Genomic DNA, 20,198 nt, shown 5'->3' with positions numbered 1-20,198 from the left:
TTTTTTTGTTTGACATTATTATTTTTTTGATTGAATACTACTTTTTTTTGTTTGGCATGATTTTTTTTTGATTGAGTACTCCTTTTTTTGTTTGACATGATTTTTTTTTTGATTGAATAATTGTGAAACAAATCTAACTCCATAGAACCTCTGCACTCATGCTGATAAACATACACAAAATTTGATTTCCCTGAGTCAACAGATGTAGTCCATTTACACCACGAAAGCTGGATTGTTTGCACAAAGTTTCCCTCGACCTTAGCAGTAGGAGTGTTTTCACAGGAAACAACAATTTAAAAATAAACAGGGAAGGACAGGGAATTCATAAGACTAACTATGAATGGAATTCTTACCCCATGTGAACTCAACAAGAGCATAATTGCACAATTTCTGTGCAGTAAGGGATGAACTTGAGCTTTCACAGCTACCTTTCTGGTTCATCTCTCTCATTTTTGTGTTTTGTTCGTTTGTTCCCCACCTCTTGCTCTCTGCGCAGATGGGTATCACACAACTCAATCTCTTCTCGGGCCCTCCATAAGCTCTCTGTTAGTTCCTTGTTGACAGTGCCTGATTGATCAAGTTGTTCCCGGAGTACAGAGTTCACTTGGCTGAGGCTGGCACTCCTGCAAACACCAAGTTTTGTTTAACTATGAAAAAAAAAGAATTTCTTGATGCTTGTCTCCTATAAAACTTGACACAAGGACAAAACTTCATAACATTATCATATAATTCACACACTCACAGTACAAAGAGCCCACCCATGTGTGACAGTTTTGCAATATCTGTGTTTCCATTTAGATTTAGTATCAGACATATCTGCTTAGAGTTATTTATAAAATGTTTACAACATCATTATCTCCCTAAACACACTGCTGTGATACAGTAAAACATGTCATCTGTCTGAGACACAGCCAAACCCACAGTTGCCTGTGTGGGAGGGTTTGGCATTTAAAGAGAAGATGTATGGAATAAAGTATTCAGCTTTCCAACACGTAAGTGTTAGCTGTGAATTTTCTTGCTACAATAGACTTTCATTTCTGAGTGTATGGGGAGTGGGCTTGATAAATTATCAACTGAAGATATTTTTAGGCAATAATTTCCTGGTCCAGGCAAAGTTTCTGCAGTGGAGTATTTCAAAGATTTATGCTGACATAAATTATAGAGCCATGAACTGATTTGCATTTGATGTGAAGAAATATCACATTGTTTTGGAAAATAAAGGCAGTAAAGGCCCTCAAACCTTTCTCACAAATTGAATGCAGCGATTATCTTCCTAAAGATGTAAGGAGAAGACTGAAAAAAAGACGAATATATGTTGTGAAAATAGAGGCAAAAGTGTCTTTATGTGTTAGACAAACTGGACAGCAAGGTGCCAGTCACTTACCTCCCCTGCTCCTCCTGTAGCTGAGCTGATTGTTTCTGGATAACAGTGTTCAGATCCTCCTCTAGACGCTTGTGCTGCTCAGCTGAATCCAGGTGAGCCTGCATCTGGAAACAAACGCACACACTTCTTCACCTCTGGCATCACTTACATTGAGACATACAGGAGTAGCAGGTGGTTAGCCTTTCACTGACATTTAAGGATAATAATTACTGTGTAAATTACTAAACTATGTTCACTGTGGAGTACAACACAGACAAGAATAATACTGTTTGAATTAAAATTTTATGTGCAATTATTACCTACATCAGTGGTTCCCAAAGTGTGGGGCGCGCCCCCTAGGTGGGGGCACAGTGCCTTTGCAGGGGGGCCGCGGAAAGCGATATGGATGAATGAAAAAAAAAAAACCAGCCAAAAAACAGTGCCTGACTAAGCATAATGGACAGGTTTTCAACCCCATTTTGCACAGAGGCTTTTTTAAATGTATTGATGATAGCAAAGTTGAATATTGTTACAAATAAAAAAAAAGGAAATATGTTTGAAATAACACTGACAGCAAAGAATACTCCTCTACAGTATAGAACTAAAACAAAAACAGTTACACAAAAGTGTTTCACTGTAAAGATGGTTTGTAGTTTGTTTTGTTGCAACCTGAAGTGTGAAATAAACTTCAGTGGAGTTTGAAAAGAAAATATGTGTATAGGTTTATGTCTGGTAGAACGATGTGTGTGCCCAGTTGATTTTTATTTATTTTATTCATTTATTTTGTGTGTGTGTGTGTGTGTGGGGGGGGTATTGTAATCCATAGGGGGGCCAGGAAGAAATTCTTGGGGAACCACTGACCTACATGAAGTTCATCTGTATGTTTAAAACTGTTCCTTATTTAGCATTTAGCACAGTACATTTTACACATTTTTCTGCTATTAATGTTTGTTAAATATTTCACAAAAAGTATGTTTAGTGAATGTCAAAACTCTTACATGACTGCTCCTCACTAATGAGCTAACTATTACTATGAATACATAATTTTCCATTTTGATTTGGAAATATGAAAACGTAGGTAGCTGATTTCAGACATACTACCAAAGTAATGACTGTCACTTAGTTCATATTTATTTGGTTCTGACGAGCAGAGCAGCCTCTCAATTACAAGAAGGTGTATCAGCTGACAGTATTTTTTCTCTAACAATAATGATTTCTAAAGGTTAAGTGACTATCTGCACACACCAACAATCTCATCTTTTCACTCTCTGATGTCTTCTCCAGCACCTGCTCCTCCAGTTCTCCACACCTCCTCTTGTACTGAAGGACCTGAAATAAAAACATAATGTGCAATGGTTAGACAAATGCGCCTTAGATTTTACAGGTTAAATAGTTAGAATACTGAGATCAATTTTAGCCACTTTGGTCTGTAACTTCTCAACAAGTTGGGCTTGTCTCTTCTGGGCCTCCTGGAAGACCTGCAGTTTTTTAATGTAGACTTTCTCTGTGTTCTGTAACTGCATGGACCCAGGTGGTACGCTGTCCTGGTCTGAGTCCTCAGCTGACTGTAACATCAGCATCTGATCCAGCTGGAAAGAGTGGGAACAAAGTAGCTTCAGTAAATTCTACTACAAAGCAGGAAATAATAAAATAGATTGATTGAATTCTCCTTCCTTTTGAACCTTTTTCATATGGGTGATAGTTCAGACATTTTGAAGTGGGGTTCTGAGTGAAAGTTATAAACAATAATATCTTAACTGTTGGAAATAGCTCTTTGAATGGATTATAGTTTATAGTATGGTTTATAGAAATAAAGTTCAAGTCTGACTAGAATGACTGGCCAGTGGCTAGTCTGAACATAGCCAAGACTAACGTGGATTGTTGCCATCAGCTTCATTTCTGAGACCCCTACACCACTTGCACAAGCCACTATTAGCTTGTCAATACGGTCTGAGTGGACTTCCTTCTGAAACAAAATTAGTCATCTTATAAAAACTCAAATTTTAGTTGAACTGAGAAAGCTCCTAAGACAGGAAGCAAATTATCATCAGCAAACAAGAAAAAGAAGTTCAGATGCTTTGTTTAAAAACTCTTAGGATTGTATGTATGACTGAGAATACACACCAACAACAACCTTAAAATTTCACAGTTGTTCATGCAACTCCTATTATTTTAACTTTTACATCGCTGTATATTCTACATTACATGGTTAATTTGGCATAAATGTTTTGAAATTCCTGCTTTAAGTGCTCACTGACCGCACTGGATGTGTCAAGCCGCAACTATAGTGGCGCCAGACTCATGGCGACAGCAAATTGTGATGTCAGGAAAGCGGAGTTTTGCCATTTATAACCGCACATCAGATGTGAGGCACTCACTGCAGCTCTCCTCTTAAACAAAAAGCATTGAGACTAAAAAATAATGACAAAGTAATTATTGTACCTTCATTGCTTTTGTTCAGTTATATGGGTGCTGTCAGTTTTGTCAAAAGATGTCATTCCTGAGGCTGACAACAGTGGATTTAAATCAGGCTTTACAGCTCATTCTGCTGCTGCCATTTGTGCTTGCAAATAACCATAGAATTTAATGTAAATACCTGTGTATTGAGAAATTGGTGGCCTATGGAATAGGTCTATGAAATATAATTCACATGAAATTCTGAAAATTTGAGAACTCTTAAGATGACAGCAATGTATTTTGGTTTTCGTCCCTCTCATACTAGCTATTAGCTTCTCAATCTGATCAGAAATAAACTCTAATTTTCTAAAATGAGGTCATCAAAGAGATGATCAGATTAATCATAACTTTTCCAAAAGGCACTACTTCAAAATGGCCAAATATCCCTTTAATTGTATTTTTTTTAACAGCTAAACTGAATTATTTTAAAATCTACTAGTCTATAAAAAATAGGATTTAAAGCATCATAAACTATGTTAGCAAGAAGATAGAATGTGTTTGAGAATAAACATATTAAAAAGTGTAATTTAATGAATTAATTTAATTTAGCGAGGGTGTTTTACCAAATGCATTTTAAGGAAGCCTGCAAACACACATATCAAAAACAACAACTTTAACAGACTGAAACACATATCACATATTTTAATGATGTGCACTGAATTTAATAACAAATAAATTCAGTTGGAGTGTAACTTACAGGAATAACATTCAGCTTTTAAGTGGGTAAAAAAATCTGGACAGCAGCGGTATCTGCTGACCGAGGGTTGAACAAACAAACTTGAGTGTGTGCAGATAATAGTGTTTATAAATGATTTGTTTTATCGCATACATCTAAATACAAGAATACAAACATCCTGCTCTTGTTCTTCATAGAATATCAGATTATCTCATTTATCTGAAAATCTAAATACACTGTAACCTTTCAACCTCATCCACACTGAACTCCATTTACACCACCCACTCTCCATGCTGGTGCCAGACACCCTCTCCTCACTAATACAAACCACATGGCCCGAGAACACTATAACACACTGCGTGCCTCCAGCTGCCCTTGTCGACTTCTCATGTAAGAAGAGAGGAAGATACTGAGAGAGAGTGAGAGAAAGACTCCAAATCACAATCCAAACCACCATCCCACCAAGCCCTTCAAACCAACCCTGAGACCCACTTCCCTCCCCCCTCTCTCCTGTACCTCATCTCTTCTCTGGATGCTTAATCTCTCAAGCAGGGTCCAAGAAAGCCAAGACAATAGTCTCACTGTTCAACACTAGACCCAGTCCCTTTGCCAATATTATTAACATGTTTTCAAATGCCCCTTTCAGAAATTTATACTACAAACTACATTAATGGTCATCACGCTCTTGGCTCCAGCCTTTTGGTGTTTTTCTTTGAAGACCTGCAGAGCATAAGAACTCCTTGTACTGCCCGTTGTTGAGGGGACAGCCACAGGATTTGCAAAGTGAGGAATAACATGGGCGGTGTGTTTGAAACACACAGAGCTTCAGCAGCTGTCATTACAGAGACTCCTGGAAACAGCACTGTGTGAAGCACAAGTGATTATGCATATCTTGGCTCAGATATACTAATAATACTGACTTGCTAACAAGCATCTACATTATACCTGCACCTGGAATACTTATCTTTTTTGTACATGAGGTTTAGCATAGCACATCTACATTTGGAGCTTTGATAAATATATTCAAAACAACAAAAACAACAAAAAAAAAATCAGTTAACCAGTTAAGTTAATTTGACATCCTGGTCCTCCATAAAACTAAAAACACAGTGAAGTTTACCAATATAACAATATCTAACAACCTAATAATGAAGGTTTAAAAATATAGTTTGGTGCTATTGATGTAATTGCTGTTAATCAAGTACTAATTCGCTGAACAGCCAGCAACATTCTGACATAAGACATTTCAGCTGATGTTTTGAAAACTTTTCAGCTGTTGAGCAATATTTTTATAAAGGTGCCCCAGCTTTCTTTGGTTTATGTGTGTAAGGAGTTACTAGAGCAGATGTGAGCTTGCTATTGGTTTCACTCCAAAACAGTGATCAACAGCTGTTAACAATAACTCGTACAGACCCCTAATGTACTTTGGTTAGTAACACTGGATGCAAACAAAGCTTTGTTTTCCTTTCTTTCTTTTTTTTTTGTTTGCAACAGAACTACTAAAATAAAACTTTATTTTTATCTGCAACAAACTGCAAACTCTAATCAAGATCAATAACATAATGCATTGTCTAATTTGGACCATAGACAAAAACTTCTCTAGTTAACATGACTTTTTGTTTTCTCTGAACTGTGAAGTCATTCTGAAATCAAGTCGCTGGATAAACAAAATACACAGCTATATCACCCCCTCCAAGAACTGATAGGTCATGTAATGCATATTGTCCCCAGACTTTTTCCAATGAAGCCTATGTAGTAAACTCAACAAACAGCTGTCACATGTGTAGACTCCAGCCTCCCTACCTTGCTGTGCACTCACTGACCAGGTGTCCCTGGCAGCTCACAGTGGTCCCCACCCTAACTTGATGTGGAAGCTTGTTTTGTGCTTTTTCATGCAGCAGTGTGTGGGCTTCACGCCAGAGCCTCACCCCAACTCCACACAGCACAGAGATGACGCTTTTTTATGATTTCTCCCCACTCAGCTGTAAAGCAGGAGGCCAGGGGCTGCTCCGGATTAGCTATGCTTTGTGCAGGAAGCTCCCAAGAGGGCGCTCTAATAGTCTTCTATGAGGACCCCCACATTCACTTCACTCTCCTACATCATCCCCCTCGCTTGCATCACTAAATCACAGATCACCGCACATCTTCGCATGAGCGTGACCTCATTGTTCCTCACAGCACAACCATACAGTGATGACTGTAAAGGCAAAAGAAAGAAGCAAATAATCTCAGTCTTCCATCTGCCCTGACTCAGGGGCTTACAAAGCTTAGTGGGGGCCCACAAGTGTGCTTGCTGAGCGCTCTGCTATTTATGATCCGCTTCGAAACGCAATCATTCTTGAGCAGCCTTCATGGCTCCCTAAAGTAAGCTGAACTCAATCTCATGAGGACACAAAGTGGCATTTTGCAATAATGTTCAGAACTCAATTTATACAAAAAACAGCTCTTATGTCATGGTATTTTTTATGCCTCCATATGGAAGCTATGGTTCCTTTTCCTTTTTTCATTCTCATGTATCTGTTTCTTGAGCGCATGACTTCTCAAGCCCTTACAATGTGGTTTGAATTAGCTTTTTATATTTCTTGATATTTATGACTTGTGCCACTCCTTGTATTGTCTCTTTTGATAAATATTTCAAACAACATCAAGGGATAATTTTACTTTGATTCAACTGCCAACAAGCAACAAGAGAATCGTTTTTAAAGCCCTCATGAAGGCTTTGGTGTTTGGGCCAAAATTTGCTGCCTTGTCCATGTGGTGGATCAAAAAAAAAGGCAATCCATCTAGTTACCAAGTTATGATTGGGATATTTTCTCACTGACCTAATGACATAACAACTGAAGACCTGATAACTCACCAGTTTATTTTAAATGTTTAGTTAGGATTTGCACAAAAGAAAGAGACTCGCAAAGCTTTGTTGATTTTCCCCTCCCTCTCCCCTCAAACTACAGAACACCAGCAATTCAGTCTTTATCTTATTATCACCAGCTCCCAAAAGGCGAAGGTGGACGATAATGTTTTTGCTCATGTCTGCATGTATCTGTCTATTAGCAAATTATCTTATCAACCACTGGAGAAAATTTATGGATAAAAAAGTAATAACTGAATGTATCTACAATTCATTAACGTTTGAAAGCAACTTGATTTAAGCCTGCCACAGCCATCTGACCTTACAAACACAAAAATGTCTGTAACTCAATCAATTATATATGTATTGAGCTAAGATTTGGTGTGGTAGTAGCTGAAACTGATCCCCAATACATGAGTGCTAAGATCTTTGTTTGAAACCTTTGCAAACATAATAATGATTATTACTCACTCAATTTTACAAATACCGAGCTAAAATTTGATGTGGTAGTAGCTGAGAGTCATTGACAACACATACTCGAGTCTGACATCTGACAATATCATATGAGAAGGTGTATAACATTATTTTGATAGACTGTCAAAAATAGCCCCATACAAAGGCCATGTGAAGGGATTTTTGGTCTTTAATTTATATTGATATTAAATTTACAAACTAATAACCGGCCGTGAGTGCACAATCCAGTCAGCATGTGAAGGGTTACAGCTGCAATCGTTTTCTCTGGCTTGGCCTGGGCCCAGAGGCTTAATAAAGGGAATTAATGGAGTGCACTTTCTGTCAGATTCCTAAACACAGCTGGAGCGGATGTCCATCGCCCCCAAGCAGCCCAAAAACGTACTATCGTACTTGAACAACAAACCCATTGCCTCCTCCCCTCACATTATTCCCTGAGTGCTGACTCCGTAAAAGAGCCCCAGCTGATTGTGAAAGCTGTTTATGTATCATCACTGACTGTAATCACACAAAGTGGGATAACAAAACAGGGAAACTGAAGGGAGGAGGAGCCACTGCTATGAGCATGTTACCACATAGTGAACTTTTGGTCACGCATAGGAACAGCTGCATTAACAGCAAACAGTGGATACAAATAAACTTAGGTAAATGTGTTGAACTAATAACTTGTGTTATTAGTTATTAACAGAACTTTGTACTCAGAAGCATGTGGCCAGTTCAGAAGCACTTAAAAGTAATGCCCCCCTCGAATGAGACGCAATTTAAACCCTACACATAGATGTATCCACTCAATCAGTTCATGACATGTTTGGACATGTTATAAAATCTAAAAAGTCTGTCTGATACTTGTTTTTAAAGAGAGGCAACATAGGAAGGAGGGTGGGTGCAACAGTAGGAAGGTAGGTAATATAGACAGATGAATGGATAGATTGCATAGATGATTTATTTATTCCAGAAGGAAATTTAAAAAATATGTAAAAAACACATTTAACATGCTCTTGGAGGGAGAGACAATTAACTTTTACTATTATCATTGAGAGCTGCAAGAGTCAGATGTTTTGCCTCTGTTTCAGTTAAACCGAAGCCTAATTTAACTGGATTTGTCCAACAGGAAAACCCGTGCTGGAAACAGGAAAGGGTAGAAAGCTAAAAGAAGGAGGAAATACAATCTTGAAAAACATACTTTATCTACTCCAGCTATGTTTCCCAGTGTTGTTGTGAAGAGACGAAGGGGATTCAAAATTCCAGAGATCAGTGGCAAATGGCAACTGGTGTCAGAAATCATTCAGCAAGAGTAATCTTTATCCATCTGACTGTCACACTGCAGTATTTTGCAAGCAGTCGCTAAGTGCTCATGCAGCAGAGTATGGAAGTTTTTGTATGGGAAAAAGCACACTGGAAGGGCTCCAAAAGCAACACAGAGGGCACAGATTCCCTCCAAATATGTTCTTTAACTTCCTGAGGCTATCCATTCCACAAACTAGGTCAAGGTTTATCCTGGTTCAGGTGGAATTTTCTGGGGTCACCAGAGCTCACAAAGAGTGCCTTAACAGTCACACAGAAAAACGCTTTCAGAGTCCAGGTGTGACCTCAGCAGTATTGCTTTAACAGTCCTGTGACAGCTCAAAGACAGGAGAAAAGCTGCCGGGAATGTGATTGGGGCTCATGTATGTTTCTAAATGGTCACACATTTTGTGGTTAAACAACACCCTGGCTGACAACATTACACTGAAGCAACTAAAAAACACAACACTTCAAAGAAACTGACATTTTGGGACTATACAGACTTTTTTGCTTTCTTGTGAAAAACTGAATACAGAACGCTACGTTGAAAAAGTAATACCATTTTCACATGTTTAAATTGAAGATGGAATCTCAGCAACTTCTTAGCTAAGTTCAGTGCAAGGACTAGAAGCATCTGAAATGGCTCTGTTCAGAGGTAAAAAACTAAAATCTTGCAGCCTGAATCTCAATTCATGTCATTTTACTTGAATATGGGTTTGCAAAGGAATGATGAATATTTAAAAGGGTTACTTGAGTTTTTTCTCATAGTGAAATTGTCACAAGAACAGATGAACAGAAACTGCAGGGGGCATACTCGCCCTGTAAGCCTGCTAGAGTAGGATGGCCAACGCTGTTTGTTTCATAAACACATCAATCCAACACCTGCTCAAAGAACACCACACTTTAACTACATTCAAAAAGCAGGATATGTATTGTGCAACTGTTTACACAGATTTAATTTATAGTACTTCATTAAAGTCCTAGCAGTCCTTGAAGGAATCTGCTACCTTTAATGCCAGAGGTTTAAATTAAGATCATCTTATGATGGAAAGGGATGGAGCTATAGCCGTTTTGATTAAACTTTGTAAACAATGTTATGTGCAATCTCATGTGATAATGTGAGACCTCACAAGATATAGTAGCTTTTTTAGTATGTGTTGGGGATGACTCTCAGCTACCACAACGAACTATAACCCAATATCTGTGAAAATATACTGAGTTATGGCTTTTTTGTGTTTTCTAAAGTCAGTTAACTGTGATGGCCTTTGTGAATTGGGCTGACTCCAAATCAAATGAAAATCTGTCTAATAGTTCATGAGATATTTTGCTTACACACACACACACAAAATAATTACATTCCAAACAAAGTTCAATACACACACAGGTAAAAAATATCACTGAAACCAGACAATAGGAATCAACACTATCTTTAACAATATTAACACTATTATTTGTGATATTATTAATAATGCAATCTCTAATAATTATTAGTGATTAGGACTGCTAACCCGTTAGCCCCGTCCATTTGCTGTAGTCACAACAGGATTAAGGTTTTGGGCACTGGCAATCAAACTGCAGAAATGTCATAGATATAAAAATCCTAAAAACACAATCACACTGAATTAAGATATAAACTAGTGAGACTGACCCGAGCTTTCACTTAAAGAGACATTAAATGCAGAGAATCTCATAATGAACCTCAGATTTTTTAAATACAGTGAATCTGATTTAAATTGACCATAAAATACCTGCGATTCTTGCTTGTGGTATGTTTGTTTAGTGTTTCTTCCAGACATCTAAATATATCAACAATATATGTATATAAATAAAACCCAAAGTTTTTAGGTTATATTTATAGCCATGATTTGAAAGTAAGCTCCAAGAAAAAAGTAAGCAGGGTGGGTATATTAGATTAGCAGAATGAGTGCAGTGTTATCACAAAATAGCTGCTTTGTGCTCCATAAAAATGAGCTTTTTCTTCAACAGTCTCAAGGGAGGAGGCTAGTGACCTTCACAATATTCCCTTTTAAACAGCTGCTGCTACATGGAGCGACAACCATTGGAGGCAATGAAGGGAGACGCCGGTCCTTGTAAGCACAGGGGGTCTGAGTCTACCAGAGCAGACCACAGAGAAACCCTTCATAAAGAACTCTGTCCTCTCTTATTTGTACATAAAAACATACCTGTCTGTGTCCACACTCTCTGTGCACAAAGGGTGCTTCTATAGTACTCACTAAACATACTAAATACTAAATATACTGTAAAACGTGTATTTATTGAGCATCAATTCAATCACAAGTGTATTCTGATAGAACATTACCTTAGTTTTTTCCACAGAACCCACAGAACTGTATTAATCTTCCTTCACTATTTGTTTAAAGAGCCCTAAAACACTTACTCTGCTGAGAAAAGTTGTGCTACACTGATGTTTATTGTGACTATACTTAATTTTTAACTGTTTAATTCTCTTACAGTTTTAAAATTAATGAAAGAGCTACACTAACATGGAACATCATAAAAATATCAGATGCCTTTTAGTAAGACAACAGTAAAAGTTATCACTATGACTAATAACCTTTAAGTTTATTCGTCATTTAAGTAATGTGGTTACATATGTTAACAATATATAATCATTGTTTAAAGGCTATTTGCAGTTGCAACTCTCTGTAACAGCCTTCAAATTATGATGACTATTTACTTCTTCTGTACTAAGAAAGGGAATATCACCTGCACATCCAGTTTGTTCTCTTACATGATTTTATGACATTTAATATTTTTCTCCTTTTTATTAAAGAACTAATATTTAGCTAAAACAGCATGGGCAAAACAAATACTAAAAATGCAAGAATGTTCCACAGCTTAACCTTGGCACGAGAATGTTTTGCTGCTTTGCCTTTCTCCTACCCTCTCTATGAGACTCATGTGTTTGACTGGTGGCTGGTCACAGTCCATCTGGCTGGGAGACGGCTGGTCCCTCAAGGCCTTGCTCTCCTCATTGTTGCTGACCTCAGAGCTGTCACCTGGGGTTAAGAAGCAGATCATGCATAGGCAGGTGGCAGGCTTAGCAGGATATCTAGCAGGATGATGATTATTATACAAAGTGGATACAGGCAGTACTTTGAGTGGGCATTCCAAGAAAAGCTCTCTTCCCTACCGGCTGGCTGTTCAGCCAAGTTGTGGGTGATGATCTGGCAAATACGAGTGGTGATGGGTACAGATGTGGCTCTGGATGCTTGTGGGTCACCTTGAAGTGTCAGACTCCTTTTTTCTGAGCTGCCATTTGAGTGAAGGAGAGACTCCTCCAGCTTCTATAATCACATCAATCAACCCATCACAATACTGAGATAATCACCTACAGCCCAACTTATGGGGGATGTACTGCAGTAGTGGAAATGGTCAGACTGCATACTCATGAGGCAGATACCTTGGCTACTTTTAATACTAGGATTATACCTTCCTTTTTGTTCAGTTCTGTAGTTTATATATATATATATATATATATATATATATATATATATATATATATATATATATATATATGTGGTTGGTTTGGGTTATCCTGAGCATAGTATCTCACGCACTTTTTATATAATTTTTTTTTGCTAAATTCTGAGCGACCAGCAAGCCTTGAGGATGTATTTTGAGCTGTCGGTTTTGGAAAATAAAGACCTTCTTCACTGCGCACACCTCACATAACTTCCTTCTTGGCAGTGTACATTATTTGGTTGCCTACATCGCACCCACCTTAGTATGGAGGACCTAAACCGAGATAATCAAAAATAAAAGCAGAAATATATATATATTTTTTATATATAATGTTTATATTTTGCTTTTTTCTTACACATGCATTTCATCAAGTAATATTTATATTTTGCTTTTGCTTTTTCCTTATACAAGTGTTTGTTCTTTTGACATTTCCTCCTCCTCTTTTTACATTACCGTGTGCATTTCTGAGACATCTCTGCTACGAGTTCACTTCCTCTCAAATGAGGCGTTCTCCTGAGATGGCTGAGCGCAGACATGAACAATCGATCTGTACATGGATCCTGCTCCTTCCTGGTTATTGACCAATAGGAGAGGAGCTGGACCAAGAAGACAGCCTCCTCATTTGCATATTGAGGCAGAAATGCACACGGTAATGTAAAAAGAGGAGGAGGAAATGTCAAAAGAACAAACGCTTGTATAAGGAAAAGGCAAAAGCAAAATATAAACATTAATTGACAAAAACGCGTGTGTAAGGAAAAGGCAAAAGTAAAATATATATATTTCTGCTTTTATTTTTGATTATGTCGGTTTCAGTCCTCCATACATTAGCAGCCGCTCCCATGTTTATGATTTAATCTGCTGAATTACACTTTAGTAATGAATGAATAATTACTTCATTATTATTCATCACTGCATGGTCTTTAGACCTGAACATTTGCCTCAAATGTTTTCTGACACAGGTAAGCTCCCGTGCAAAAGTCAAAATACAGCTCTAGTGAACAAGTTAGAGTCTCCCATGGTGGTATTTTTAGAGAAATCTGTTGCACAATTTTTTTTAACACGTTCAAAACTCAAACAACAAGACTTACGCGAGGAAACTGAAAACCCTGTGAAAGTCCCAAGACATTCAGGAGACTGCCGTTTACTAACTAGTTGCAGTCCACTGAGATACTATGTTTAGTTATGCTGCTACTAGACTGCAGAGGATGTACAATCATTTCTTTACTCAGCTGTCTTTACTGCCTCAACTCTACGTATGTATTTGCAATTATTTCTGCCTTTTACTTTGTATACAAGTTATTTCATATGAATTGGAGCAATTTGCTTTTTTATATAGAGCCCTGTGATGACTTTTGTTGTGAATGTGTGCAATAATAAAATAGTGAATTGTCATTTCATGCTACAATTGTTGAAAAATGTCAAGACGTGGTGAAAGCGTGGCGAACCCAATACGCAGACTCATCTTAAAATAAAAACAGCTTTATTTAAATTAACAAAAACTGGAAAACAAAAGGCTGACGTGGCAGCAAAACAAACTATAACAAAAAATCCAAAACGGCAAGGCAAGACAGGGCAAGGTGTAACCAGAGACAAACAACAAACCATGGATATACCAGAGACAATGAACAATGAACCAGCAGGGTAGTGGAGAAAGTGACCAGGTTTTAAAGACAGAGGGAAATCAGGAGAAGTGGGCACAGGTGAGTAATGAGGATTGTAGACAGGTGGAGATGGGCGTGACCAGAAAGCAGGAGCAGACTGAGGGCAAGAGGGTAATGAAAAACAAAGACAAGAACTAAACCAGAACCCAGAAGACAAATACAAAAATCCCTAAAAACAAGACAAAGCAAAAACAAAACTCATTACAAAAAATTCTTCTTAATGTAACAGAAGTGATTGTGTCCATGTACAGTATGATATTAGTTGAAACAAAGTCATTAAATATCAGAAGTAGCACTGAACTACTAAAAAGTTTGAACGTTTGCCAGTTTTATATGTAATGTATGTGACGCTATCTGCTTTTAATAGCTGATTAACTTGCAGTAAATTGTTTATTGTCATAGTATGTACATATGCACCTAATTTTTCATCAAGTGTAGAAGAGCTTGTTGTGTACAACAAAAACAGACCTTAAGTTTAAAATCATCATTTCCAGCGACACAGGAAAAACCCAAAAATAGTTCCACCGGAAAAATGTCCAGAAAATCGATTTTGCCATTTAAGTCATATGTATTGTTTTCTTTAATTGCCTAATTGCTTACATCTGTGCTTGCCCGACAATCACGGAACCCTTAATTTCATAAAGATTTTAGTTCATTTTCTTTTATAAAAAGAGTGTAAAAGTCTTAAGTTACCAACCTGAATCACGGCCTCTAGTCTTGGCGACTGTCCACCTTGCGCTTGTTGAGAACTCATTGTCCAGTTTTTACCAAATTAATATTTGGTTGTAACTTTAACAGCTCCGTCAGCTTTAAGTTTGTTAGCTCTGCGCTACTTAACTTCTCGATAGACACCACACAAGGCACAAACTTTGCGTCATTAAAAAAGAAAAAAAGACAAAAAGTAAAACCAGCGCGTTAAATTAAGGCACCACGTGAAGAAATGCGTGAAAACAAAAGTAAAAAAAATTACTGGCAAAAGTTAAACTTCGAAAACGACTGCAGCCATGTTGAATGGTACTGCTCCCAATCAGGTCGGCATGGTAACCTCGCGCTGATGGTCGGTTGTCATAGAAACAAAAGGCTGGTTCATTGTTTATATCTAAGGACAGGGTTAATGATCACCCTCTGCAGTTAAACCAGTGTTTTTCAAAGAAACATTTACAGCTAGAAAACCGACTTTCAGAAAGGCCTTGTATTTAACAATAACAGAGGACAACTAAAACTAGAAAACTTTAAGCAGTTTCCCTAAAACGGTTTCTGCTCATTTTCTATGGTGCACTAGGACCATCCCATAACACAAAAGGAATTTAGCTCTCAAAAACATCATACAAGGGATAAATGAACACCTGCTGAGCAGTAAACATGTTAATGTGTTAATAATACCAGATGATCATGTAACACACTATTCTGAGGCACAATAATATCCTGGGATAGACACTTTATTTCTGCTCTCACAACAGATATATGACAGATATGTCTCTGAACTCTTTGACCCAAATGTTTATTAAATATCAGGACAAGATGTCATTATGTTGCATTGCTAGGCAAAAGCTCGGGCCACTGGGATGGATCTAAGAAGATAGTGCTGACTCCGCTGTAGAACCATAGTCTTGGAAGGAAGCATTCTACCTCCCAAGTGTTTGTTGCTCGATTGTAAACCTCCACTTCCACTCCATAGTCCCCCTCCATTCCTTTCCAATGGCCGCCAGTGACAAACAGCTTTCCATCCACGGTTACTAAGCCACCATTCTCATGGAGCATGTGAAGAGGTTGGACCTGAAGAGAAGAAAAAGTCAAAAATCTGCTTGTTCTGTTGCTGTAAACTTCACATTCCCACAGTGAGTGAGATTAATTTGTTTGCAGTTAGCAGGCATCTCTAAACCAACCTTCTGCCACATATTTGCCTCTGGATCATATGAATAGACTTTCTTAGTGTTGTCAGCCACAAGGTATATATTTCCATCCACACAGACCGAACGAGGAGACGACAAATACTTAGGGATGAAGGGTGACCATATATTGATCCAGTTATCTACAAAAATGAAATACAGATCAAATATCAGCTATCAAAGATAGCTACATATCAAAGATAGATTCTGTAAACAACAATATTACATTAATAATGTTATATAAAAGATAAAAATTGATAGTTGAATATGTAAATCTGACTGGAAAAAGGAAGCAGATGAATTTACCAATAAAAGGTACTTATTGTTTATGTTTGTCAATAAAATTTACCTTCTGTTTGTATTATTCTTGTAAAATTGTTCTCAATAAAGTTTAGATTTATACAATTAAATGGAGTTATATTAAGTAAGTAAGTAAAAATTTATTTGTATAGCACATTTCAGCAGCAAGGCATTCAAAGTGCTTTACATAATAAAACCATCAGTAGAATTACATTACAATCATCAAAAAACATCCTTAAAATCATCAAAAACATCATTACAATCATCAAAAAAACACTAATGTTTTAATAATATTTTAATAATATTTTGTTCAGAGCAATTGAATTTGTTTGCGGACTACTAATCAAAGGCAGCTCTAAACAGATGTGTTTTCAGCCTTAAAGGAATTTTGTGTTACGGCAGTGACATGTTATTCAATGCATCCTTACCTATGACAGGGTTGTAGCACTGCATGGTCAGTGCATTATACTTCACTGCACAAGATCCAATCACATAGAGCTTCCTATGACAAGCTGTGGCCGTAAAGTTCGTCACATATTTTAATGCAGGACACGTCAATGTCCAGGTGTTATTATAGGGATCATAATGCTCAACCTCCACTCTGTCTGATGTTGTACCTAAAGTGGAAATATTCAAATCAGAGATTTACTTAAATATATTTGAAGTTTTAACATCACTGTCAGGTGAAATATTGTCATTTCTTAGAGACAATCATGTTAGAGGTGCAAACCCCTGGAATTTGCAGGATTGAGGAATCACATAGAAGCATGATATTTATTTATTTATTTGACCTCCAATGACGTAAATCTCTCCGTTGAGGGTTGCTGTTGTGTGGTTAGTCCGAGGCCGGAGCATGGGCGCCACAGTAACCCAGCTGCCCTCTCTTGTGATGTACTTCCAGGTTTCTGTGGTTGACCAGGTGTTGGTATTTGCACCTCGTGAGCCTCCTGTCAGACAGACAAGAGCACTGACAATATTTTGCAGTTCTTGCAAGAAAAGCTAAACGGCAATAAGTGTAGTTTATATTTTTCCTTTAAAGTAACAGTTTTGATCATTTCAAAGTGGGCTCCTGTGTAAAACGTATGAACAGTTAATATTTTACCTTGTAGATTGCTCAGTTTGGAGAAATAGCTTAATTTGGATTAAACTGACAAGCTGACCACCATTCAGAAAGCAGCCAAGACCAAAGTGGATGGCAGCCATCTTAAAACAACTTCAATATCCCAAATTTCAAATGACTTAAACATAAACACTTGTAGAAACCTTTAAGCTGCAATCAGCTTTGCATTACATGGTTATTTACAACAATATTTGTGGTTATTTGCAACCTCAATTAGCAGCATTTCCATCTGCAGTCCCAAGGGTAGTTAAAGATATACAATATAAAAACACACTCAACACAAGAAGCAAACAAAGTGTTTGTTACATTCATTTAACTCACCTGTAACATATACATCATTGTTTAGTGACACCATAGAGTAGCCCCACTTGTCAAGATTGGGAAAGTTGGGCAGCTGATGCCACTTTTCTGAAACAAAAAAAGGAGAAGTTAATGACATTGATGGAAACATATAAAATATCCATAAATAAAATTATACAATAATGTCTAAGAAGCATGAAGAAAATTAGGCAAATGTGTAAAAGATGTTCTTCAGGACCATTAAGTGATCACTGCTTTGCAATATGCAAATTCCCATAACTTTTGTGGCAAAATGATGAGCTTTGTCATGGAACCAAAAGTCTTAAAACTGAGTTGCAGCAATTTTTTTCGCTCACTTCTCATGCAAAAAAAAGAAAAAGAAAAGAAAGTATGCACCAAAAGAAAAACATTTATTTGAGGAACTTAAAGGATAATCCAGTTCTATTACATCCAGACCACATTATCCCCAAAGAGATTTCCTTGTCCCACTGTTTAATAACCTATGATATCAGTCAAACAGTTTTAAAGAATCAGACAGATGATTCCCAACAAAAAATAAAAAGGAATCTGAACATAATGTTCAAATTTGTAGAAATAGTACAGGAACATCTTACTAGTCTTTGTGTTGAAGAAGGCACAGTTCCTTGAGGGTGGTCTCTGAAGTCTTGGGTCTCTGTCTTCATCCTCATCCGAGTCATCTTCATCACCGGAATCATCCAGTGACCGACCTCCCATCACAAACAGCACTTCTTGCAGGTTCGGTTGTGGACTCTGAGAGTTCAGTCTGTCCGAATATTCTGGTGCCAAATCTATTTTCTAAATAGATAAAGGTTATAGGTGAATTTGGAAACCAGACTGGGAAAGCATAGAGGACAGAAGTGTGAACTCACTCACCTCTCTGTGAATTTTTTCAATGGCCTCCCTGCAGCTGGGAGAGGCCAGCACCACACTGTCCTTCAGCAGGTTGTCAGCCAGGTAGTTCAGACTGAGTAGAGACAGATGTGACAAGCTGAGGAGTTCAGGAAGGTGGCACAGTCGAGACTCTTTTTGATGCTCCACCCATTTCAGAATGGCTTCCACACGTGTGCACTCTGAGCGGATTTGTAGTCTTTCGTCAGACAAGCAGGCGACCAGCCTGTCTTTTTCCAGTAACAGAAACTCCTCACCTTGTTGGACAGCCTCAAAGTTCTCCAGGAGGAAGGCCCAGGCTTTGGCCACCACTTCAGGGCAGCCATGGATCTCCCCAAACTCCAGGATCCCCAGGCAGTTTGTTGCATCAATCTGGTGCTGCAGGTATCGGCTGCACACCGCCCGCACTGTCTGGAACTGCAGCTGGCTGGAGGTGCAGATCAGGCCCTCCACGTTGCTCTGGTTGATCGTCAGTTTGCCCGTGTAGGCAAAGTCAAGCAAGCAGCTGAGAATGTCAGGATCAACATCATGGAGCTCCACACGTGCAGCTATGCTCTCCACAAAATCCCCTGAGAACATAGAGCGGAAGTACGTGCTGCAGAGTGCCAACACTCCTCTGTGACAAGGAAAATCCCTGCCGCCTGCGCTCAGAGTGACATCCACGAGTTTGGGGTGAGAGCAGAGAGAACGCAAGCCTTCCAAGATAGTCTGAGGATGGGAGGACAGGCAGAAGTCCAGGTCGTCCACATTCCGCACCATGATGAGCTTCAGTCCAAAGAATAAACCAAAAATCTTCTGTCAGCAGGGTGGTAAAATCTGAGGTTATGGCTTACCTAAAGGCAGCAAAGAAACAGAAGGGCAACAATTTCTCAAACACCATAAGTATTGTTTATTTATCAAAACAACACACTTATGGTATTTTGACAGTTCTTACATGATATTTTTTGTAGAAGGAACCTTCTAATTAACCATTTCATACAGAAAAACAAGCTGTCCCCACAATGTTTTTGGTCATAACTGTAGTTATTACACAATCTCCACTTAACATTTTCACCTACTCTTATAAAAAATGTCTTTAACTTTGATAAGGCATATCTTTAACACTGTGACACCATGTTGTTACAAAAACTGTCAAGTACTTTAGCCTAAAGACTAATAGGATTGTAATATTTATTTAAAAGAAATAACATTAAGGTTTACCGTCAATAAATCTTTAAAGATATCTAAAGAATCAAGAAGAAATAAAAACAACTTACCCAAAATGAACAGAATGAAACTCTGGGACATCCTCCTTCAAGAAAAACAAAAAAGATATGGTAGCTTCATCGTAGATCAACATGGCGAACAGCTTTTGCTAAGTCACTGAGGAGGACTAGCTGTCGTTCAGGTCTTTATTTTTAGGAACAACGATGACGCTGTGCTAAAGTCAGCCAC

The 20,198-nt window shown here is 38.0% G+C and overlaps 2 protein-coding genes across 2 annotated transcripts in view; both read right to left on the bottom strand.

The window, feature by feature from the left end:
- Nucleotides 1–15,006, bottom strand: part of crocc2 (ciliary rootlet coiled-coil, rootletin family member 2) — a 49,512-nt gene extending 34,506 nt beyond the window's left edge. The window contains 7 exon segments of the mRNA XM_037974348.1: nucleotides 479–623; nucleotides 1,385–1,488; nucleotides 2,609–2,692; nucleotides 2,785–2,952; nucleotides 12,004–12,119; nucleotides 12,254–12,407; nucleotides 14,944–15,006. Of these exon segments, the coding sequence (XP_037830276.1) occupies nucleotides 479–623; nucleotides 1,385–1,488; nucleotides 2,609–2,692; nucleotides 2,785–2,952; nucleotides 12,004–12,119; nucleotides 12,254–12,407; nucleotides 14,944–15,000 (828 nt within the window). The 5' untranslated portion in view covers nucleotides 15,001–15,006.
- A 663-nt stretch (nucleotides 15,007–15,669) lies between these two features.
- klhl30 (kelch-like family member 30) lies at nucleotides 15,670–20,156 on the bottom strand. The gene is made up of 8 exons (XM_017425209.3): nucleotides 20,021–20,156; nucleotides 18,750–19,597; nucleotides 18,470–18,671; nucleotides 17,877–17,963; nucleotides 17,227–17,382; nucleotides 16,864–17,052; nucleotides 16,133–16,278; nucleotides 15,670–16,022 (listed from the first exon to the last, which is right to left on the bottom strand). Exons 2-8 carry the CDS (start codon nucleotides 19,521–19,523, stop codon nucleotides 15,774–15,776), a joined length of 1,803 nt encoding a protein of 600 aa, XP_017280698.1. The 5' UTR covers nucleotides 19,524–19,597; nucleotides 20,021–20,156; the 3' UTR covers nucleotides 15,670–15,773.
- Between the last annotated feature and the right edge of the window lie 42 nt (nucleotides 20,157–20,198).

The sequence above is a fragment of the Kryptolebias marmoratus genome, linkage group LG24, assembly GCF_001649575.2.
Source record: "Kryptolebias marmoratus isolate JLee-2015 linkage group LG24, ASM164957v2, whole genome shotgun sequence".
In the NCBI taxonomy this organism is placed as follows: Eukaryota; Metazoa; Chordata; class Actinopteri; order Cyprinodontiformes; family Rivulidae; genus Kryptolebias; species Kryptolebias marmoratus.
Note: the sequence above shows the minus strand (reverse complement) of the source record. Positions and strands in the feature narration are given on the sequence as shown.

What these genes read in the sequence shown, in the direction of transcription:
- klhl30 (XM_017425209.3), bottom strand. Translation starts at nt 19,523, where the DNA reads ATGGTGCGGAATGTGGACGACCTGGACTTCTGCCTGTCCTCCCATCCT. An exon ending in TTGAAAAAATTCACAGAGAG is followed by an intron (nt 18,672 to 18,749) that starts GTGAGTGAGTTC and finishes TTATCTATTTAG; the next exon opens with AAAATAGATTTGGCACCAGA. An exon ending in GTGCTACAACCCTGTCATAG is followed by an intron (nt 16,279 to 16,863) that starts GTAAGGATGCAT and finishes TCATTTTTGTAG; the next exon opens with ATAACTGGATCAATATATGG.